Source organism: Lissotriton helveticus, chromosome 1_2 (genome assembly GCF_964261635.1).
Source record: "Lissotriton helveticus chromosome 1_2, aLisHel1.1, whole genome shotgun sequence".
NCBI classification, from domain to species: domain Eukaryota; kingdom Metazoa; phylum Chordata; class Amphibia; order Caudata; family Salamandridae; genus Lissotriton; species Lissotriton helveticus.
In genome coordinates this window covers 4,440,552-4,463,981 of record NC_136058.1, presented here as the reverse complement: position 1 = coordinate 4,463,981, position 23,430 = coordinate 4,440,552, and the positions used below count along the sequence as shown (strand labels likewise).

The following is a 23,430-nucleotide window of genomic DNA, read 5'->3' as shown; positions in this document are numbered from 1 at the left end:
CAGCCCAAACTGCCAAGCCATGTCTTCCCTGGACCGAAAACAAACATCCTGGGACCGGTTTCGGGCTAACAGCCCTCATCAGCCAGGCTAACTTGAATCCAGTGGCAAAGTGAGCAAGGGACCTATGTGTGACATACCCTGGCAACTTAGGGCGAACAAAGCAAACATAAGGAGATGCCCAGACATGACTCCTGTGCTCTCCATGCCACTAGAGTCAGGCTATCATGGCTGATGAGGAGTGACGCCCCAAAACAGGTTCTAGGATGCAAGTTTCCAGTCCAGGGAGGACCTGGCCTCGCAGTTCGGGCTGGACTGTTCCCAATGGGCGCAGGGTCAAAACTGATTTGCCTATGGCTGGTTTCAACCTGGAATGGCATGGAGAGCAATTTAGGCCCAGATCTCTGTACTGGGGTGAATGTATGACAATGTTCTGCATTCTGCCCATCAATTGTTCTTTTTGCAACTGTCAATTATCAGGCTCAACTCAGCATTGTAATATAACCTCCTCATTTTCCTAAACTTGTTTTATATATTTTTCAGTGAGCCATTGGATAATTCGACTGACCTTGCAAGCTTAGTGGAAGAAAAGCTTGTAAAATACTATCAAACTGATGTCATAAATCAAAATAAGGTACCTGTATTATTTACTATTTATTAAGAATGTTCCCTGCATTAAGTATTTATGAAGATAATAGTGCAATCTTTGTTTTGGTACTGGGCTGATACTATTAGTTCACATTCAACAAAATGAAGCATCTGTCTTGCTTTGCACATCTACCAATGGATTTAACTTTCAAAAAGACTGATCCTTTACATTTAAAGTAAGACTAATGTGTTGCTGATGATGATTTCATTTTTATATAGAGGTCAATACCACACTTCTACCATTTCTAAGTGCTATGTATTACACATTACTATTCTCAGCTATTTCACGTAAGGTTGACCTATTTTGATATTCAAGAACATCCTTACCTTTTTGGGCCCTCTACTAAGGCTTTTAAAACCACTTTAGGAAGGAACCTCTATTTTTAAGTAATACTCAATCTGTTGTTGCGTGTGACGAGTCCACCCCACCCTCCCTCCTACAAACTGAGGTGGCATTGTGGTAACAAAAACGATGGACTGCGAAGCGGCCCAGAGCGATTGCCAGTTATTGAGATTACTTCAAGAATTTCATCCATCACCTTGTGGTTGTAGACCTGCAGTATTCCATACTATATAGAATCAAATGAATACAATCACTGTCCTTACACACCCTCTTATCCCTATATATGCCTATTTTCACATTATTCTGATAGTTAGCATTTTGGCTTCAATATTTTTCTAGCATACTATTTTAAACAGTCCGTTATTTTGCCTGCCTCACCTTGCCGCTGATCCTGTCTTCCAGGAAGGTTACTGGAGTTTTGACGCCTCCTGATGCTTCCACCATTGTTACATTGTTTCTGCGTGAGTGGCCTTTCGTGTCTTCCATCAGTATTTCCACAAGTTTGTTCTTCTGCTGGAGGGGGAGTTCTACTTGGGATTTCATTATGATGATGTTGCCTTATATTGTCGAAATTAACCTTTTTGATTTGTTTATTCGCCACGAGATTTGTTGTAAGGAACACCTTAGGAGCAGCACTTCTTCACTTATGGAATACATTTTTATCTCCAAAACCATTTTGTATTCCATTACCACCTTGTTCAAGTCGATCACGAAGATCGCCAGTGCTTCTTCCTTTGTAGACTTGTTTGCAGCCTCATCTTTCTTCTATTAATGTGGTAACTTGTCCATGTGGGATGTTCTGTTTCGTATGATCTTTGAGGTTTGGTATACTTACTTTTAATCCTGTGGTCACTTTTGTTCTCATGCTGAGCTTTTACCGAATTGATCCATCCTGGCCCTGATTATTGTTCTTTGAGGTTTCTCTTTTGCAAACCCTGTTCAAAGCTGGTTCAGTGCTTCAAACGACCTGTAGATCACAAGTTGGAATCCTGTCATGGCTGACTCGCCCTTCCAGCTTTCTGAGGTCAGTAAAGTGAATATCAATTATTTGGGTAATAGTAGCACTTTATATACATCACTTAGAAATGTCATGCATGTGGTGTAATAACAAGTTACTATGCATCTGATCTTGGTGTCCCAGGAATGGACACCATTTTAGTCTGCATATTTCCCTTTGCCTGGTCTCAAATTTGCGTCCTTGTGTGCCTGTTCCTGCCTATCCAACAGTTACATTTTTCTCCCTTTTTGTCTCATGTTGCACTTTCATGTGTGGCAGCAGTCTAACAGGGAGGTGGCTTTTGGCCCACTGCTCAGCTGGCATATTCTTGGACTGGAGCGCTGTTCCTTGCTGGTTCCTAATCCAAATTAGTCAGACGTCACTGAATCCCATTTTCATGTCAGCAGGCAGTCCTGTGCCTTTTGTTTCTTCTTCTGCCAATTGCATGTGCTCTCCTCTGTGCCCAAGATCGCTGTAGAAGCTAGATGAGCTTGCATTAACCCTTCAAAGGCGCGATAGACTATGTGCAGCGGTCTTCTTCCTGCTTTCGGGCTTAGTGCACCATCTGCTCTGACTGTTGCAGTGGCACCTCCTCTTCATTGTTCAAATATTGTGCCTTCCATCTTGGGTGTATTTGCAGTGTCCCTGATGAAGAGGGGAGGGCAGTGCCCACACCTGTATTTTCACTTTGCAGTTATTGAGGCAGCTCAAGATTTCTTTTATCAGCATACTCTCTCATCAATTCTGAATTTCTTTGTTTGTTTAGTATTTATAGGGCCATGAGCCTTTTTGAGGCAGTCATTGGCATAGTGCAGACAATAGGATTAGTATCAATATTAGTTTAGTGATGGTTCCAACACACCAAAAGCTACCTCACACATTTCACATAGAAGTATGACATGACATAGTCAAGTCAAGGAAAGCTTTATTCGACTGTGTTTCAATACAGGCATAAAAGCACATAATAACAATATTAAAAAGAGCGAAATTTAATTTCATATTATTTACAATATTATGCACATAAAAGGGATATATTAAAAAACGCACATCGTTCTCCAATTAAGCATATTACAGTAGTTATAAGTCCATGCTAAGAACTTTCCTGATTCGAAGGACATTTTTTTAAAAACTCTGTTATTCTACATGCTCATTTTCCAGGATCTGGAGTAAAAACATGACCTGGCGACACTGCCTAAGCCCTAAGTTCTTTAAAAATTGAATAATCTATACTTTGCTTGGCTCCATATAAAACTTACAAAACAAGACTAAGTGCATGGTCGACTGATCTGAGGTTTTATCACAAGGACACAATATCAATTTGCGCGACCAATCATTCATTTTTGGCCAAGACATTAATATATGGATATTTCCCAGCCTGAACCTAGTCAGGAGAAATCTATCAAAAGTGCAAGGTACAAATGATAAGTAAGGCTCTATCCCCAGGGTTGTACGTATCAACCGATGCTGCCTCACAGTGACCTTATTTGAAATTTCCCCTGTCATTATAGTTGTTTCCAATAATTGGAGACCAGCTGTTTTTAGGGTCCTTCTGGCAATCTCCAACATAGATATTGGATTTACAAAATACTCGGGATGACCCAGATCATTCATAAAATCATGTATACATTTAATCCAGGGTATCCACAGAGCCCCCTCTAACCTCAGTGCATCTTTTAAAATCTCTCTATTTAACTTTGTCTGATCTTTGCACCAAACTCTATGCCACAGAAGTATTGGCTCTACTTTTACTAGATCTGCTATATAGTGTAGACCCAGTTCTTCATGACAAATAGATGAGGAGGTGCCCTGGGGTACAGATCAAATATGCCTTAAAAACGCATTTTCAACTGTTTATATTAGAGTAGCGTCTGTGAAACCCCACACCCCTGCCCCATATATTGCCATCGTAATACATTTTGCTTTATAAATATTTAGGAATTCTGAAGGTGGTTTCCTCCCTAGCTTTTTTGCAAATGTTATTAGAGCTGAGGTGGACATGACATATATAAACAAATATGTTTTACTTGTTTAACCATTGAAGGCTCTTAAAAACGTCATAAGAATGAGTCACGTGCAGTGCTTCCTGACAGCCGGCTGGTGAAGGTCTACTCGGTGTAGTGCCAGGGTACATAGGCAGTTATACCAGCAGCTGGGGACAATGCGCAAGTACCCAGACAGCCCTGCACGCCAGTTGTGTCACAACAATATAATTGTTTATCCTGTATCATTTTACTCAAAGGTTAGAATTCAAATGATATATTCATACTAATTTTTCATACTTTCCATCTAAGCTAGAGAGAGTTTCTAGCCCCCTTTGATATATTGTACTGTGGCCCTTACTTGTCCGCTATCTTGCTTGTCTTAAATGCAACTTGTGAACTCCCATGACGATAAAGTTGCAATGCCCATGGGCACCTGTTTGTGGAGACTTCAACTTGAAAGAAAGTCATTTTTTATCCAATTCATTTTGATTTTGCTTTCCAGCTGTAAATATTACTGAAATCACAAATCACCGTTGGCTTCCAAGCACAACTACCCATGGTCCTTCTGGTCCTGCCAAATTAATACTAGCATGCTTTTCTTCACTAAATTTAAAAGTGTATCTGAGTTTGCGCCATTGAAAAAAATAAGTTTAGGAAAAATTGGAGAGTGACAGCCTCTCTAATGGAGCACTCAATGTTGCTGCTAAACCCCAAAACTACCCTTGCACCCAAAACACCATACCCACCCAAAATCCTAAAATGACCCTTGCCCCCCAAAAAACCCATATCCACCATAAACCCTAAAATTACCCTTGCCACCCTAAACCCTAAAACCCATACACACCCTTATATACAAACACTTATTACTTACCTAATTCTTACATTTAACCTGCATATGCCTTTACCATTTATGCCTTTACAATCTAATTCATTGTAAAGGCATGCTTTGTAAAGGCATATGTGTGGTAAAATCTTGCGTTGTAATGGTAATGCGTTGAAACTTCACTTTGTTGTTACAACCGTGTTGTAATGGTAACACGTTGTAATGACCGCGTTGTAATGGTTGTTTCCCTTGCTAATACATATGAACAAAATGGCAGCAATCGGAACTCTATAAGACATCCTTTGGCATTCAAAGTGAACCAGACCACAGAGTGTATGATGATAATGGTTCTGACCTGCTTAACCCCATCGCACTCACCCCAGATGTTTTGATTTGGACTGCCTGGTCTTTGAATTTCTCCGTTGAGTGATATACCAAAATGGAATCTCACCCATCGTAAACTGTTAAAATGAAATGAATTTGTGGCTGCCAGTACCCACCTTTTAAAATATGACTTATTGTTGTGTAACTAAGGCAAGAGGTTCTGCACTGGCTATATGTGAACATGTATGTAGGCTGAGCAAGGAAGACTGCTGTATGACTCAGCCTGGTATGTGTGCACAGGTAGCATGTCATAGATGGCACCTTGAATAAATTGGTTGTGGTCTGTACTCACCATATAATTTAATTGGGTAAACCAAAAGAAATCTTTCCTTTCTTTGTGACTAGAGCAGTAAGTCTGTAAAGCTTTATTGTTTTTACACTGAGGGTGAAACCTGCACATAATATATATAGAGAAATGTCTACATGACTTTTCCTGTTTTTAAAAAGGTCCTGATCACAAATAAAATATTATTTTAACCATATTTGATCTTTTCCCCACATTCTTGGATTGCCAATATCGTCTTCAACCAGCCCTTAATTAGATTCTGGCTTTGAACTGTCCCTGTGAAATAGACACTTTTGGAGGAGAGTAGTTGTCTCCTAGTAGATGAAGAGGATGGGACGAGAAATCTGCATAGGGTAATACGCTGACTTTCCCCTGACAGTCCTGGGCATTCCTCTGTCGTAGTCACAGTGGAGACCGGCACAAGCAACCCAGGATTGGTTTCACCCTAGTTAGGGCTCGTTAGCTGGGTATAGCTTGGTTCCAGAGACACCGTGTTTGGGCACATCCATCCCACGTAGGGCAACATATCAAGGTATACCAAAAAGTGATGGATGGAATGCCGGTTCTGGGCTGCTTGTGTTCCTATTCCGAGGGGGCCTGGCTTGGCCTGGCAGTTTGGAATGTGCTGTGTCCGTTGGAGCAGGTTCAAATCTGATTTGCATATGGCTATGTCCAAACTGGAGTGGCACGGTGTGCAAAATAATGATCCACTGACATGTAGCCAGAGTGATTATCAGTGATTGAGATCAATTTGACCATTTCATCCATCACTTTAAACATCTATCCATTTTAATGCAGATTTTGTACCAGCAAGAGAAAGTACAATTTGAAAAAAATGGAACGATGATGACTGTTGAACAGTAGCAAGCTGAAAAAGGACAATTCATATGATTTGGAAATAGTAAAAAACTGTTGTCAATATTACAGAGCAAGAACAATTTAAATATTACTGATTAAAGCCTGTGTACAACCAGTCCAATGATTGAGGCAGGATTGACCAGACCACACAAACCTGGAAATACCAAAGGCACAGTCTTTTGTGTATCACATGACGCTTCTCTTTCCATTCAACAAGGCTGAACCTATATTAATAAAAGGTAGAAAATTCTTGAAAGTGAAATTTCTGATACACATGTGAGGATTTTATGCAGACACATATAATAAAATATCAAATTGATCCTTAATGGGATATCTTTTTTTAAAATAATGATGACTGGTATACCTAAGAACTTGAATAAAATATTACTAAATAGTAACAGCCAATGCCGGAGAGGATGCAGACATAGAGGGGTTCCAATTTATATTTAGTGGGGATGCCCTAAACAAAACGTACAAGTTTCTGGAATGAAGTATTGACAGCAATTAAAGAAATAATGAGCTACCTAAATCCCGAAGATCCAGTGGTCATAGTCCTTGGCGTGGAACCAGAAATCAGGAAAACTATCCAAAAAGAGAAATGGTCTCCGATATATATATTTTTAACTCCTGGTCTTGGAGAAAATATTCATAGCACAAGTGAAAACAGCAGCTTTCAAACCAACTGACTGTTCTAAGATATCTTGACTGCAGATGAGACTTTATGTCCATCTAGTTGAAGACAAAAATTACTTTTTTTCATTCTTGGTTCCGGTATGGATGAATATAAATACATATTGCAGGGAAGTCACTTGTCATCAAGATTTTACAGTGCTACATCTGTTTGATTAATTTTATGAATAAAACAAATTAGGAGCATTAACCAGCTTAATAAACCTGAAACTATAGGAGATACAAAGCATAAGCCTTGGGAAGATCCAAATCGACATGAAAGACAGATCCGTAGGATGGGAGGAGGGCGGAAGCAGAAGTCTCAGTTGATTAAAATCTTACTTGATAGTTAACGAGCAGAATTAAAAGGTCATTGTACAACATGCAAAGGAAATTAATGGAAGGTGTACTAATCAATGCTATGTTCTTGTTTTGCAAATATATGATTATTATTTGCCTGAAACAATGATAATGAAGGGGTCTTTGTAAATGTAGAATGCCTGTCATGACAAAAAATCATGACACCAAACTGCCATAACTTAGAATCCAGAATGACACACCCACCAAAGGTGTTTGTGTTCACATTTAATAGATCATGTCCCCAGCAACCACTCCCACAACGAAAATGGTGCTTTTGTGCCCTCTCCTAACCAAATAAGAAAGTGGTTATCTGATCTAAATATGTAGACGTTTTTGCACTGCTTGTCTACACAGAAATGGACATTCACTATGTTCACTTGATATTTGTTATTATTTATCCAAGCACACATCTTAATTAACTTTTATTTTCTTGCTAGGGTAAAACTCAGTCCCAGATGTTAATTGTTGATCGTGGATTTGACCCTGTATCCACACTACTGCATGAGCTCACCTTTCAGGCGATGGCATATGATTTGCTACCCATTGAAAATGATACATACAAGTAAGTATGGTGTTAATTAGAAAAATGGTTTTCATGCGTGGTTATACTGTTATTTTTTCAATATATTTCATTACAATAATAAGCCTATGCTGCATACAGGTACAAAGTTTCAAATGCCTAAAGCCAGGTTGTTGATAGCAAAGAAATCACAAGGGGGAAAATGACGGATAGGGATGACGGTGAGTCAAGATAATTCATTGCCATTGAGAAACAGAGGGGATAGCTTCTTGGATTTTAAGAATAAATATTGAAGAAAAAAATGCAGTTTTGTTTCCCATTGGAGATTAAGGATACGTTCTTAATTTCTCTCTGGAAATCGAAGTCCCTTGTGTTAAGTTGCTTAGAGGTATATGTATTAGCATCATTTATATGGTGATAATTTTTATTTAAACATTTAGGGTTATTTATGTGTGGATTCCAAAATGCTAAACTTTAACAATTCTCCAAATGTTCCAAAAATACAAATGCTTGACGTTGAACATTAGAGGTATGCACCCAATGACGAAACAACATAAAGTCCTCTCCTACATCAGAAGGCGGGGAGCCCAGATAGCCTTACTGCAGGAGACACACCTAACACAGAAAGAGGGATACGCGTTGCAGAGACGTTGGAGGTGCCAACTCTACTACACTACATAATCGACATATGCAAGGGGGGTGTTAATATGGATTCAAGCGGGGGTCCCATTTCAGTTATCGGATTCGCTGGTACACCCAGAGGGTCAATGCATAGCAATACAGAGGCGATTAGAGGGTCGGGAACTAAGCATAGTCAGTATCTACGCCCCAACGCAGAACAATATGCTTTCTTCACACAACTGAACCACTGCCTGACGCCATACTTGACAGGGACTACCCTAATGGGGTGATGGGGGTGGGGGGGAGCTTCAACAGTGTAGACGATATACTCGTAGATAGATCTCACCCCCACTGCGAGGCTCCCAAGCAGCACGTGCCTCAATATGTGGCGATAGAGCTGGGGTTTGATAGACACCTGGAGAACCTTACATACCCGAGATAGGAACTACTCCTACTTTTCCGAGGTCCATTAAGTACACGCACGCCTAGATGCTTTCTTATGTACAGCAGACATGCAGTGCCACGTTATCTCAGCAGAATATCCCTTGTGCACGATTTCGGATCATAGCCCTGTGGTCCTATCCCTGAGATGGGTGAATCCTGTACGTCTATCCCCACATGAAGGCTCCGCCTAGACACTCTAGAGGACCAGGTCTTTCGGGAAGAGATCAGGGGTGAAATGATACAATACTTTGTGACCATTTCAGGGACGTCCTCCTCGTGGAACGCAGAGTGGGACGCCTTCAATGTGGTCCTGAGATGCCAATGTATAACACGCACCACAGGGGTTAGATGCATCCTTTTGGTGGCGTTAGAGGAGGCGGAGGCAACCCTTAGAGGACTAGAGCGTAGACAGCTGGAGCATCCAGAGCTCCGACAGGCAGTATTGGAGGCTAAAGAAGAAGTGGCAAGACAGATAGAGAGGCTTAGATGCTTTGACTATAAGAAGTACCTAGAGCGCACCCACGCAGAAAGAGATTAATCAGTATCTCTCCTGGCATGGCTGGCAAAGCCGGTGAGTAGGAGCCCTTCATTTGTGGAAATAGCGGATGAGGAAGGGATTATATATTACATGCTCAGTGAGGTCTACGCCCGCTATTATGCGGGATTGTATTAAAGATCAATAGAATGCAATAACGCGGAGATCCGGGAGTATCTTACAGAATTGCAGATGAGGATGCTGAGCCCCATGGAGACCATGGAGCGAACATCGCGCAGCAGGCGGTGCGGGCTGCCATCAAGTGCATGGCACGGAACAAGACCCCTGGCATAGACGGCCTCCCGGTCGAATTTTACGCAGAGTACGTGGAGGAACTGGCGCCCCAACTGGTCACACTTTACCAGGATGCCCGAGAGGCGGGAACACTGCCGGAGAGTACAAGGGAGGCCCTCATCGTCCCGGTGCCTAAGCCTAGGAAGGAGGCGCACGACTACACCGTCTACAGACCTCTATCCATGTTGAACATGGATTATAAAATTCTAAGTAAGATCTTAGCCATGCGTCTCTTACCCCATATGCCGGACATGGTCCACGCAGACCAAGCCAGGCTTATCCCGGGGAAGGACAAGGCCATAAATATTTGGCGAATTCTGACTGTTATGGACTCAAACGAGTATGACAGGCAAGCGGCAGTGGTGTTCGCAGTGGTCATCGAGAAGACCTTTGACAGCATTGAGTGGCCTTACCTCTATGACGTCCTGTCTAAGATGGGAATGGGAGGAGGCTTTCTTGCATGGGTGCGGCTACTATATGCAACCCCCACAGTCCGAGTGTGAACTGGGAAAACTATCTCACCCAGGCAGAGGCTGGAAAGGGGCACGAGGCAGGGGTGCTCCCTCTCCCCACTGCTGTTTGCTCTTGCCATGGAACCCTAGGCGTGCAGTGTGAGGAGCGGGCATGACTATAACGGTCTGCGGACCGGGGAGGTGAGGCAATCTACAGCCTTTTACTCAGACGACCCCTTGCTATTTCATAGTAACACAACTGAAGTGTTGAGAGGGGCGCAAGGGATGCTGGCCCAGTTTGTAGATATATCTGGCCTCAAGGTCAACTGGCAGAAGTCTAGACTAGACTAAACCCTTTGGCGCCTAAACCCCCCCCCCCAGTCTCAGCCAAGCTGTTAGAGGGGTAAGTTGTGTAGAGCGATACGCTCAGTAGGGTCCTCACTGGAATTCTGGGGGACAGTGCCGCTGTCAGTAGCTGGCTGGTAGAAATCTTGAATATGGTGGCACTCCTATGGTGGCACTCCTTCGGCTACTATATTATTTTGCAGTTCTCCTGTGGTGGATACCACTAGCAATATTCGAAGACCTTTATTTGGGAAGCAGGACGCAGAAGGGTAGCGCTAGCCTCATTACAGCGCTCCTCAGCGGAGGGAGGCTTAGGGGTCCCCTACTTCAAGGGATATTATATAGCTGCCTAGCTGTATTGGCTGATTCAATGGCTAGCAGCCGAACAAAACCCAGAAAGTGAACAATACTCTGCTGTGCCAGATGCCACAACCCTCATGGATTTTGCTGCGGGTGCGGAAGAACCCGTCGGGAGATAAAGCAGAAACCAAGGTAGTGGTGCGCTGCTGGGCCACCTACCTGAGATGAGTAGGCGCAAGTATCCCTTACTCCCCGGACTTGCCCATAACAATGCTTCACTGTCTACCACAAGGAGACCACTGGGCCGGGCTAGAGGACTGGGAAGAGGCAGGCTTGAAAGTAATGGGGGACGTATACCAGGACTCTATATTGCTCCCTTTCGAAGAACTGCAAGCAGCGTATGATCTGCCAGGAGGTCAGTCCTGAAACATGGAGCCCTTAGTTGGAGGATCAGGAAACATTGGGGCGCGGGTGGCACGAAGCTCCGGGCACTGGCAGGATGTAGATATGTTGCATTATTGGCAGGGAGGATCAAAACGGTCTGCTACCTCTACAGGGTGATCAGGGAGAATATGCAAAAGCCGCTGGAGCGCCTGCGACTACAATGGGAGGAAGACCTGGGGAAACAGATCCCAGAGAAAGACTGGGTCAGAATACTAGAACAAATCCTGAAAGCATCTAGAAATGTGCGATTTAAATTAATACATTTTTATATACTTCACAGAGCATACCTCACCCCGTCCCGCATTAGGAGATACTTTAGGACAGAGACCGCAGCATGCCCGAGATGTGGAGAGATGGAAGCACATATAATGCACATGTTTTGGATCTGGCTCACATTACAAATGTTTTGGGTGGAGATAAGGCACACAAACAAGACGACTGAGAAGTTTCAGGACCTCGCCTATGTTCTGGCTAAGAGAGAGATAGCTAGGAATTGGAAAGCACAGGGGGGGGGGGGGATCGCGGATAGGCGCATGGAAAAAGGAACTCGACAATGGGCCGTAACAGAGGGTAGACTCTTACTCAGGGAAGCCAACCGAGGGATAGGTAAACTAGACAGGACAAGGGCATGGGTGCGCCTTGTAGGCGAATTAACAGCAGACAGGCATCTAACGGGATGGGCTCCCCACCGCCGGCAGCATCGGACCATGAGAGGGGAGGGGCGAACAATAGGTCCAGAGGTAACAGACACTCCCAACGCATTGAAATAAAAAGCTTGACTTATACAGACCTAGCAACACCCAGCGACACCATTACACCAACTCAAGGGGGGCAGTTACGTTACAAGGGATTTCATTTAAAGCGCACCATAGAACAAATGTGTTTAATATATGCAAATTGTATGATGTGAATATCTTTCATGTATGCTTAAGATGTCTTGAAAACCCAATAAAATCTGGTTGTAAAAAAAATACTCTTTGTTAGGGTGATTTACTGTTACATTTTGAATGGTGTGGATTCAGCTGTTGAGTGGGTATACAACCTTTACAACGCAACTTTTACAACGACCCACCATTACCACGCATTTTTTTACAACGCAGGATCCATTACAACGCATACCATTACAACGCATGTATTTACAACGCAGGTACCTTTACAACGCATACCATTACAACGTAAGTATTGGTAAGTATATCATTTTATTAAAAATATTATAAGTTTGGGTTTTTGGGTAAAGGGGTATTTTTAGGGTTCAGGGTCAGTTTTCAGTTTTTGGGTAAAGGGGTATTTTTAGGGTTCAGGGTCAGTTTTCAGTTTTTGGGTAAAGGGGTATTTTTAGGGTTCAGGGTCAGTTTTCAGTTTTTGGGTAAAGGGGTATTTTTAGGGTTCAGGGTCGGTTTTCAGTTTTTGGGTAAAGGAGTATTTTTAGGGTTCAGTGTCAGTTTTTGGGTAAAGGGGTATTTTTAGGGTTCAGGGTTAGTTTTGGGTTTTTGGGGTACAGGGGTATTTTTAGGGTTCAGGGTCAGTTTGGGGTTTTTGGGTAAAGGGGTATTTTTAGGGTTTAGGGTCAGTTTTGGGTAAAGGGGTATTTTTAGGGTTCAGGGTCAGTTTTGGGTTTTTGGGTAAAGGGGTATTTTTAGGGTTCAGGGTCAGTTTTGGGTTTTTGGGTAAAGGGGTATTTTTAGGGTTCAGGGTCAGTTTTGGGTTTTTGGGTAAAGGGGTACAGGGTAAAAAGTAAATATAATTAAATTTAAATTACATTAAATTAAATTGATTAAATTAAATTGAATTACATTGATTAAATTAAATTAATTAAATTAAATTACACTATATTAATTTTAATTAAATTACATTAAAAAAATATTATATACTTACCAATACTTACGTTGTAATGGTATGCGTTGTAAAGGTACCTGCGTTGTAAATACATGCGTTGTAATGGTATGCGTTGTAATGGATCCTGCGTTGTAAAAAATGCGTGGTAATGGTAGGCGTGGTAAAAGTATGCGTTGTAACGTCATACATCCGTTGAGTGTATCCTTGGGAAAGTGTTTACGTCTGCATTTGCTTTGTTGTAAAATGGGTTGCGGTCACAGAGTATCCTCAAAATCATATTTTAGGCTTTTGCTGTGGGAACTGTAATGCATTAAGCATACAGTGTTTTAATCTATGTGGCTAATGTTTTGAATTTACCTTTTATTTCGTGCATGACAGGTATAAAACTGAAGGATCACAGGGGCAGGAAAAAGAAGCACATCTTGAGGAAGACGATGAGCTGTGGAGGCAGATTCGGCACATGCATATTGCAGATGTAGCTGTGTACGTGAATACTTTGAAATGTTTTCATATTGTTTTTTTATAATTTCAAGAGCATGTATTTTATTCCTGCATTGAACCTCTTCATTCATAAAATGTCGGAATAGCCCTGCCTCTTGGTTAGTGCCGGTAAAAATGTACCAGTGGTGTGCAGACAAAGACACATGGTCTGCCATCTCAAGTGCCTCCATGTTCAACTGCCCACTATTTCCTGTATGTGATTAACCCCCTCAGTTTCTTTTTTCCCTGACAACCAGAATAGGCGGAGAACTGTGCAACTGTCCAGTTTTTTGATGTACCCGTGCCCATTTATAAAATATTTGCATGTTAACTTTTCTTCACAAACCTTTCTGTCAGTTGGTTAGCTCCGTAGTCCATTTGTGTGACATGGGACATGATGCAAGAGTGTGGGACCTGCTGGTATTTATTTTTTTAATTTGTCACTATTGTTCACAGGAACTGTATCAATCGGGTAATTAAAATCTTCGGGCAGCTAATCAGTTGAATTCAGATACTGTTGGAAATGTAAATCATATCCGGTATCGGATATTGTACCCAATTTGTCAGCAACCTCAGATACCACAAAGAGGGTTATATTCTCATTGGATAGTTTTCCTACCGTGAAGGTGCTTTCTTTCCATGGCTAATTAGAGATTATACTGGGGCCAGAAAGGGTTTTCACTTCGAACACTAGGAAACTTGAATCCCTGGCACTGATAATGTAACCTATGTTGGAACTTTTGCTTCTGGATCTCTGGTCTGCTGTAGTCCCAAAAGCATCCTTAAGTATTTTCTTCTACAGAGTTGGGTACAATTTACAATTCTGGTTCAAATCTGCTGCCTGGCACTTCTTTCAAGAGGCTGCCTGTGCCACCAGCAAGTACCTGCAGAAGGTGAGCATGTGCCAGACTGAAACTACATCTACCTCAGCCTTGCCACTACCTTCAATGTCTTTCAGTCTGAGATGGAAGGGGTGCATATGGTGTATGTGTACTTTGCTCCTTGGTCCTTGTATATTCCTTGGTCTTGTGACTCTAATGATGTTATTTATACATCAAAATATACGAAAAACTCACGTATGCTATCTATGTTCACAAGTGGCTTCCAATCGAGCGCAATTCAAATGTTCTGCCACCTGTGGATTTTCTCGTGAATCTGCAGGTGACATGCCATACATTGAGCATCTCCTTACAATGTGCCTGTTCTTGGTCTGCCAAAGCTTCAGCAGTGTAACAAGGTGCCACGCCAACAATGACATTTTTAGGTTATCCTCTTTTTCTTCTCGCATCCTTTGTGGATTCAATTTCGTCACAGTTCTCAAAAGTCTTGTTATGAAATTCTAGTTAGGGAATGCAGCCAACATACTGTTTGGCTATTGAAATTGATGGAATGAATGGAGCTCTTAAATGAGTATCAGTGTTGACCGGGTTTAGCAAGCTTTTTACTCCTTGTCCTTAAGCCCATGCTGTTGCAGTCACTACTATTCCTACAATTGCAGCTTAGTACACATATCATACAGGCAGTTGTGAAGGGCCTGTGGGGGAAATCACATAGTTGACATGCAGGAGATGGGGGTCAGTGTCCAGGTGTCTTTAGTCACACTGTATTTAGCTGTAGAAACTTTTCTAGACCAGCACAGAAACTGATGGTGTTGCCACTTTAAAGAATTAAAGAACAAATAATAAAGAATTAAAGGAATAAAGAACAATTAACTTCAGAGAGTGAAACTGAATTGATTTCTTCTCATAATTCATTTTTGTTTCCTTAGAAAAATTCCAAAACTTGTGAAAGAAATAGCTTCTGCGAAAAAAGCTTCTGAAGCAAAGGTAGGATGATTATATTTTGAGTAACTTTGGTAAACATGAATTTGCTTTTTAACCCTTATTTACTATGTTTTTATTTTGTAAACACGCTAAACCAAAAGTAGTGTTTACCAAAGCAGGTCTTTTAATTATATTGTGTGCTTATGTCTGGGCTCGTGACACCTATGGGCTACCAGGCTCTTGGAAATATCCAGCCACCATGTTCAAGACCACAGGTTTGGCCATTGAAGTTGAGAGTGAATAATTTACCAGAACTTTAGATAGTGCTTGAAACTTTTCACCATGTTGTTCTCCTACGCTGGGCATCCAATGTTTCTCTCACCCAACTCCCACTGGAATGTATCCAACTGCACAACTCCAGCTTTTTTCTGTTCCAGTGTGAAAGGAAACAGATACCCAAGAAAGCTCATTAAAGTCTAACACATTTAATACAAAAATAGTCGGTCAGAATCAAAAATATTATAAGTGCAAATTTGAATTTCAACAGACCAATACTCTGCTATATCATTTGAAGCATGTAATGCAAAATGTAGTATTTTTAGCGCCACATTTATACAATTTTTCCTCAGTGCAGGAAGTAGAGGAAAGGACATGTGATCAAAAAAAACTTCAGATAGAAACTAACAAGCTGGTATCGGACTCTTCTCACGGAAAGGATGTGCAAAGACATTGATACAATAAGCTATGGTAAAAAGGCATACTCTACTAAATCTGCAGTTCCTGCTTTGTTGTTCCAACTTAAGCACAAGGCTACGTTAACTTGAAGAGTTGGTGGTTTTTATAACTTAGCAGGATTAAACCCTCATCCTTTCCATTCATTAGGTTGTTATCGCGTTCTCTTACAGACAACAAATACCAAGCCCATTTTAATAGATTCACATTTAGAGCATTACTTCATCGATAAGGGCCCACTGCAGTAGAAGACTTAATCTCTTTTATACACTTAGTTTTCTCACTTTCTATGATTTTATAACAAATAGAAGTCTATATATTGCTGTTATTTTTTTTGTGTCAATTTCGCTGTGTTGGTGTGAGTTAAATATTTGCATTCAGTCAGTCTTGTGAGACCTCATATGGGATGAGCAGAGAAAAAATATAAAGACATCATGTCTTGTAAATTCTATCCTGCAGAACACTGAGGGGCTAAAATAACAAATGATTTTCTTTTCCACCCTTCCTCTAAACGGGAAATAAATATCCTTGCAACCCTGCCCATCTCTCAGGTGACTCCAACTGCATACTTCCCACATCTGTGAGTTTAAAATAAAAAACAGGCCTTTTTCGCCAAGAAATCAGCAAACACTAACTGGCTGACATACCCTCTCTGAGGCACGGTCAGCTTCATTTGCGGTATAAATTATCACATCTCAAAGTACAGTGTGATGGTGAATAAAGATCATATGCCTGAACCTCACCTGGTCAACTTGTAAACTTTAGTTAATTCAGCTCCTAAATCCTGCTACTAAGCCACTACCAGTACGACCGAGCAGTCCATTCTGCTATGCTGTCACCCCCCCGAACTCAGGCAACTCACCCCAACTGTCCCACCTACAAATGGAAAGGAGCACCCTCGCCCTTGTCCCAATCAACCAGAGCCACCCCATATTCAAATTTTTCAAACTCCAGACCAGCCTCCAACATGCTGCCAGTATCTAGGTCTATGCCAGGTCTATGGACCTCCTCACCTTCTTCACTGCGAGGCCGTGACTGCCACTCGCTGAATGACTGCACTCCATTTACATCCTTTACAAAAATGGAGAACTTGGCAGAAGTGGAACTGTACCAGTCATCTGTAAGCATACCATCAGGTGCAAAGAACTACCATGCCCAAGCAATTATTATTTTTCTTCTTAGTCAATTATGACACTGAAATCATCATCCCTAGTATTAGCAAATTTATATCAACCCGTAAGAAAACTTAGTTATTCATTTTCCAGCCAACTTCAAAATGGGACATAACATGCTTTCAAACTGTTGATATAAACTGAGTTAACATTTATGAACAAAAAAATGCATATGCACACAGGTATCAAAAACATTGGCATAGCTCAGTTGGCTCTGGTACTCGCCCATGAAGCTGGTCGCAGGCTTTACCTCATTTTCACGCAGATCTGAATCTTTGTATCACCAAGTAAAAACCAGTCTGTAATTTGTCCACACCTACATTTTCCATTTCCCTAACAAAAGTGATACCTGGTTTAAAATGCCCATTCCTGTACACCATTGAACCTCCCATGAACACCCCTGAAATAAACTTAATCGCTTTCATGGAAAAAGGTGTGAACTGAATTTCTCAACAAAATGACCTCTTTATACGGTGTAACTTCAAATTCACCAAAGCCCATAAAAAAGCTTAGTACCAGGTCCACATATTCAAGGCTGAAAATTAATTGGAAGAGGTATTTTAGATGCTATGGGAACTGTTGTGCTCCTCCTTTCCCAGAACACCATCACATTCATTACAGTCCTGTTCATTTCTTGTGAGAAGTCCCCACTCTAGCTCCAGCATTGTACCCCCTCTTCGTCCCTTTACTGAAGCCCCTAGAGGAGATCATGTGTCATATAATCAGGTGCAAATTCTCCCTATTTTTCATCATGGAAGTACCGTATTTTTCGGCATATAAGACGACTTTTTAACCCATGAAAATCTTCTCAATAGTCAGGGGTCGTCTTATACGCCGGGTGTCGTCTTTTATGCTGGTATACGGCGTGCTGTAACTTCAGGGACCACCATCGTGCGCTGCCCCCCTCGCCCTTCTCTCATGCGTACTACCGCTCGGATCGTCTTGGAGACAGCATGGCAGCTCCCATGGGTTTATTGTATTATCCTTCCTTTCAGCTTTAGAGTGAATTAGGAAAAGTTTAATCCACTTGCACTGTTTTAGGTTTACATGTTTGATGACAAACAGCCTTGTGTTTATAAGTGACAGTTTTCCTACTAAGTACCTGCATGTCATAAGCATTTGAATTAAAATTACCATATTAAAATCAAATCTGATGTTTTTTAATTTTTATTTGGTGTGCGTTGGAAGAGGGGTAGTCTTATACGGCGAGTATAGCCCGAAGCCTATATTTTAACAGGAAAAGTAGGGGGGTCGTCTTATACGCCCAGTCGTCCTGTACGCCGGACAATACGTTAACCAAGATTCTCAAATACTTTAACCTCTCATTCATATCAACAAGCAAATAAAATGCAAAGCTTTTGTCTCTGGTACTGTGTATCTAATCCCCACAGTTCCTAAACTCCTACTTCCCAGAATTAAACTATTTGTCAGCAGCTCCAACTCACCATTGTAAAACTGAGCACCAGCTCATAAGTTCTAGAGAATGTCAGACCCATGTCAGCCCTGTCTTGAATGCCAGTGCAAAGATCACTGCCCACTTCACAGAATATATGATACAAAATGATCCCTATGTGACTTCCGGATTAAGCATAAACCCCCATTGCAGAGAAGAAATCTTCATCATAAATATTATGGGGCAAAGCCAGGAAGTACTCTTGTCTTACACCTATCTTCTGCACATCCTGCTACTACTTCACCTTAAAATTGAGATGTGCATTAGGGGCACAAACCTGTAGAAAATAATTGCTTTCTCCTCAGGTCACAAGTTACTTGAGACCCTCACTGGTGAGTAGCAGCACTTTATAAACCTCTGATTGATTGATTGAAGTTGCCTATGTGGTGATGCTGATTATACCTAATCCCTGCCTTTACCTGCTTTAGGGCATGCTAGATAAGTGTAATTTACACTACCGCAGCATTGCAGATGATACCAAGTTCTACGTAAACTTGGAAAAGGGTGTTAATGGGGCTGCCTCTTCAACTTGCCACAAACCACGGAGCCACCAGCTTTACCCATTCAAAATTTTTGCAACCTGAGGGGAGTATATGAATATTTCTTATCATTCATTCATCAAGCCGAGAGCGCGACAAAGAATGCATTCTATAACCTGCAATCCTCCAGTAGATTCTCCTCCACTTCTCCTGCCAAGCTGAATCACGCTTGTGCTTGTTGTCGTATATTTTATCATAACTTGCAGTGTGACCAGTGTGAGTTCCCTATCAAGACTGTGATCGAACTATAGTCCATACAAAATAATGCTCCCCACATCTTCCTCAACCTAAAGAGACACCATGGTGTCACTCCTGACACAAAAGTCTGTACTTGCCCCAGATTAAAAAACACTTGCACTGCAAAATCCTATATCAACCACATAAAGCCGCTCAAAACAAGAGTTGCCTTCCCCTTTAAAGTTTAACTGTTGTTAAGGAAAACTTCTACATAAACAAGGTTCCACACTTCAGAAATACAATTCTTCATGTAACAAGATCTCTTGAAGTTCACTTAAGGACTAAAGACATTCTTGGTCCTTTTCACTTATGGCGAGAAATCAAATCCTACACTGTTAAGGGTTATTAAATGAAAGTGCCAGACAGGGCATTTCTTATCGTACTTCCCTGGCACACCTTAAATCATGTCTGACCTTTTGGAACTATCTAGTGCACATTAACTGTTAGGTTCTGATCTCCAAGATAGCTGTTCAGTGTTTTCTAAGAGAGGAATTATAGTTAATAGACCCATGTGGCTGTTCCCCCAACATTTAAACACATTGTACCAGTACCTCAACATAGAGATGAGCATGACTCGAAACGCATAAAGGAATAATGTGATAGTGTTCTTGTTTACTCACATGAAAACATTTATCCGTTTCAAAGCTGAATCTCCATTTATAGTCATGCATTAGATGCTGTAAGAATTCCGCCATCTAAATTGTTATCAGGGGTGACTTAATGTTCATTTTTATTTTTACGTTATAAGAATATACACTTTGAAAGACTATCTCTCAAATCTGCGTGATTGCTCACAACAGTCTTTCATATTTGCTTCCTTCAGGTGGCAGCAGCGTGTCTTCTTTTAGTAAACGAATTGGTTGATCGGCAACTTCTCCCCTCTACATCCTTTTGAAGCTTGCAGTTAGTTTTTAGATCGAGCCTAGAGCCAGCGCGCATGCACTGCTCTGCAAGGCATTTAGTAATTCCTCTGTGCAATGAAACCTACCGCTTTTTGTTTGGTTGCATGGCGTGCTTGGTTGCATGGCGTGCCATTATAAATCCCATTGTTTTGATTGGTGCACAGGGTACATTTGTCCTGTTAAGTCTAAGCCCAGGCGATCGTCCCTAGTACATGGATCCTTTCAGTTTTGATTATGTATTGACTTTCGCTGCACTACTTTTTGTTTATTTTTGTCATTTCGTGTCTTAACACAGCCTCACACATACGCTGCACTTCATCTTTAACAATGCTTGTGTAGGAGCATGTTGCCCATTTAGCGAGCATTGTTAAAGATGAAGTGTGGCTTATGTGTGAGGCTGCCTCTGCCACGTACAGCCACAGTGCGAAAGTAAAACATTTAAAAATGTTTACATGAAGCGCGGCACCCGGCCGTGAAGCTGCATTTTCCAAATAATAGCCTGCACTGAGCCCGCTTCACGGCCGAGTGCTGCACTTCATGTTAATTGTTTTTTATGTTGTACATTCTAACAATCAAGGTAATTACCTTCTAGTGTCCAAGGGTTGCTGTACCATTGTCACACCAAACTAAAAACCAAGCATTTGCAATGCAACAGGTTTCGCATTTACGCGAGTTTCAGCTATCGGCATTGTAAATGACGATGCCTTTTATTTAAGTTTTTGAAACATAAATAAAATGCATTGTCATATTGCATTGCAAATGCTTGTTCTTTCTTCTTGCAGCCTTTTGCATTGCTAAGTCAATTGTTGCATGACCATATTGTGAGAAACGTTTTATTCTTGGGGACACTGCGGACTCGAAGTGTGACATTTCTTCTTTTCTCCATAAAGGATTTCTTTCCTTGTAGACATAGCGAGTTCTTTTTACAAGTCATAGCAGTATCTAAGATTAGTCATCAGAACAGGGTCCTGACTGTTGCTTCTTGATGCCTGAAATCTTTAAGGTGAGATTAAGGCTATGGGTGACTCAAATGAAGGCAGCATCTTGGGCTCAGACCAGAGTGATGTTAGTCAGTGAGGACACCCTTTCAACCCTGCTTTTCCCCCAAACTTTATTCTGACTTCTACTAAATCTTTCCACGGGTATCTTTGTGCTGACCTTTGCCCCAAGTGCTGTAGACTTGGTTGAAACAGATAAGTGGAGAACAACCAGCTTTGCATGGGTGTTTCAGCTCACCACTTAATGGATCTGTGCAAGGTTTCTGAAATGATTGCCCCAGCTGGTTCATTCTGAGGACCAAATATGTTATTTTCTGGCCAGACTTGCAAAGGCTATGCTTTACCAATCTTGGTGTCTCTGAATACAAAAAAAGCCAAGAGCTCGGCTTTCTGCCAAATACATTTTTCTTTTGAAGTCCAGACTGAAGGGCTGTCCTCATTTAGTTTGCTCTTAAGAGGCAAATACTTCCTGGCTGCTGTTCTCTGTTCTGCAGTATAACCCTGTTATCCCACAAGTCTCGGTTTCTGTAATGGCCCATATGAAGTGCTCCCTAATGTTTTTCCTTACAAGATCTTTGGAATGCCAACTCCCATCTTATTTTAGAACTTGTTGATGATGTTTAAAACTGCCCTGGACTAGATTCTTTACCTATTCACTAGATATTCTTTAGCCAGCTGTGTGCATATAGGCTCACGAGTCCTCATCTGTAAAATTCTTTACCTCTTGCCACTGTGTAGGTGATATTGTTATGAGACACAAGGGATGTATGTGGGTAGCATACGTGTTAGTGTCTTGAGAGGGAGCACTTGTGTATTTGTATTCTGAACCAAATTTTTAACCCAAGGGAATCTGCGGGCTTAGGAGGCCCAGGCCCCTATTAGGAGCTCTCTGGGTGGACATAGTTTGGTTTGAAGCCCCGTTATCGCGAATATGCTGTTGGGATTTCACAATAACACACTTAAGTATGGCATTCCTCATATGATTGAGGCTTTTCCTCATGCAAAATAGATAAACTGAGGTTCCCCAGGTAGGTGCCCCATTACAGGACATGCACCTGGAGAAGGAAGACCACTTGGAGGCAGTGGTGGCCACTAGGGTATGTATTGGTGGGGGTGAGGGTAGAGGGGGGTTAAAAGAAATAAATAAATAATATAAAAGCTAGCTTACCTGAGTACGGTTGCTGCCTTTTCTCCGTCCTCCCTCTGTTCCTGGCTCCCGGCAGCACACAGGCTCCCAAAACTACCCTAAGGCAATCACAATGCTGCTGTCACCAGCATGACGGCAGCGTCATAATTAGTTTAAGCGGCCTGGTTCAGTGCTCAGACAGGGAGTGGGAGCCTGTGCATGTTCTCCACCCGGCTGTGCAATACAGCCGGGTAGAGAAATGCTAAGTGCGCATGTCTGTTTTGCCGGCCCAAGACGGCCAACCAAACTGTTGTGGGCACTTAAGTGCACCAACCACTCCTCCCCCTGTTCGTTGCATAGCCCAGCTCCACCCCACCCCACCCTAACCTGACTTGTGCTAAAAATAGAATGATAACGTGACATTAACATTTTATTTTTCCTTTTGCACTCAGTGGGGCGATGCTCCTCCGCATTAGTAGAGAAGTCGTTGCTGCTTGGAGAGGGTAGTATGTTGACGAGTGTTGCACATACTCGCAGCTGCTTCTGGAGTCCAGAGAAGGGTCATTTACCCCTGGCAATCAAGGGTATTTACTCCTTTGTCCGTTGAGGGGGGCCACCAGACACCTTTTGTAAAGGCAGCTGGACTCCCCCAGGGGGGCCACAGACAGTAGCGACTGAGACCATCTCTGGCTGTGCTGCAGGCAGTCTGGAACACACAGCATGTCATTGGATGCTGGTTGGGATTCTGCACAGGAGCACAGTCTGTTACTGGCGCCCTCAATTTCCATTTTTGTTTGATTTCTTGATGGATTTATTTATAGTAGCATAATTTAATAATCGTCCTGGCCACAGGGTTTCTATTGGTAATCTGCAACGGTCATACCAGATGT

At 41.9% G+C, this 23,430-nt stretch overlaps 1 protein-coding gene across 1 annotated transcript in view; it reads left to right on the top strand.

Moving 5' to 3' along the window:
* STXBP3 (syntaxin binding protein 3) overlaps window positions 1-23,430 on the top strand; it is a 191,422-nt gene that overhangs the window by 82,688 nt on the left and 85,304 nt on the right. The window contains exons 8-11 of the mRNA XM_078668314.1: window positions 541-631; window positions 7,785-7,909; window positions 13,517-13,621; window positions 15,387-15,444. Of these exons, the coding sequence (XP_078524440.1) occupies window positions 541-631; window positions 7,785-7,909; window positions 13,517-13,621; window positions 15,387-15,444 (379 nt within the window). The remainder of the gene's footprint in view (window positions 1-540; window positions 632-7,784; window positions 7,910-13,516; window positions 13,622-15,386; window positions 15,445-23,430) is intronic.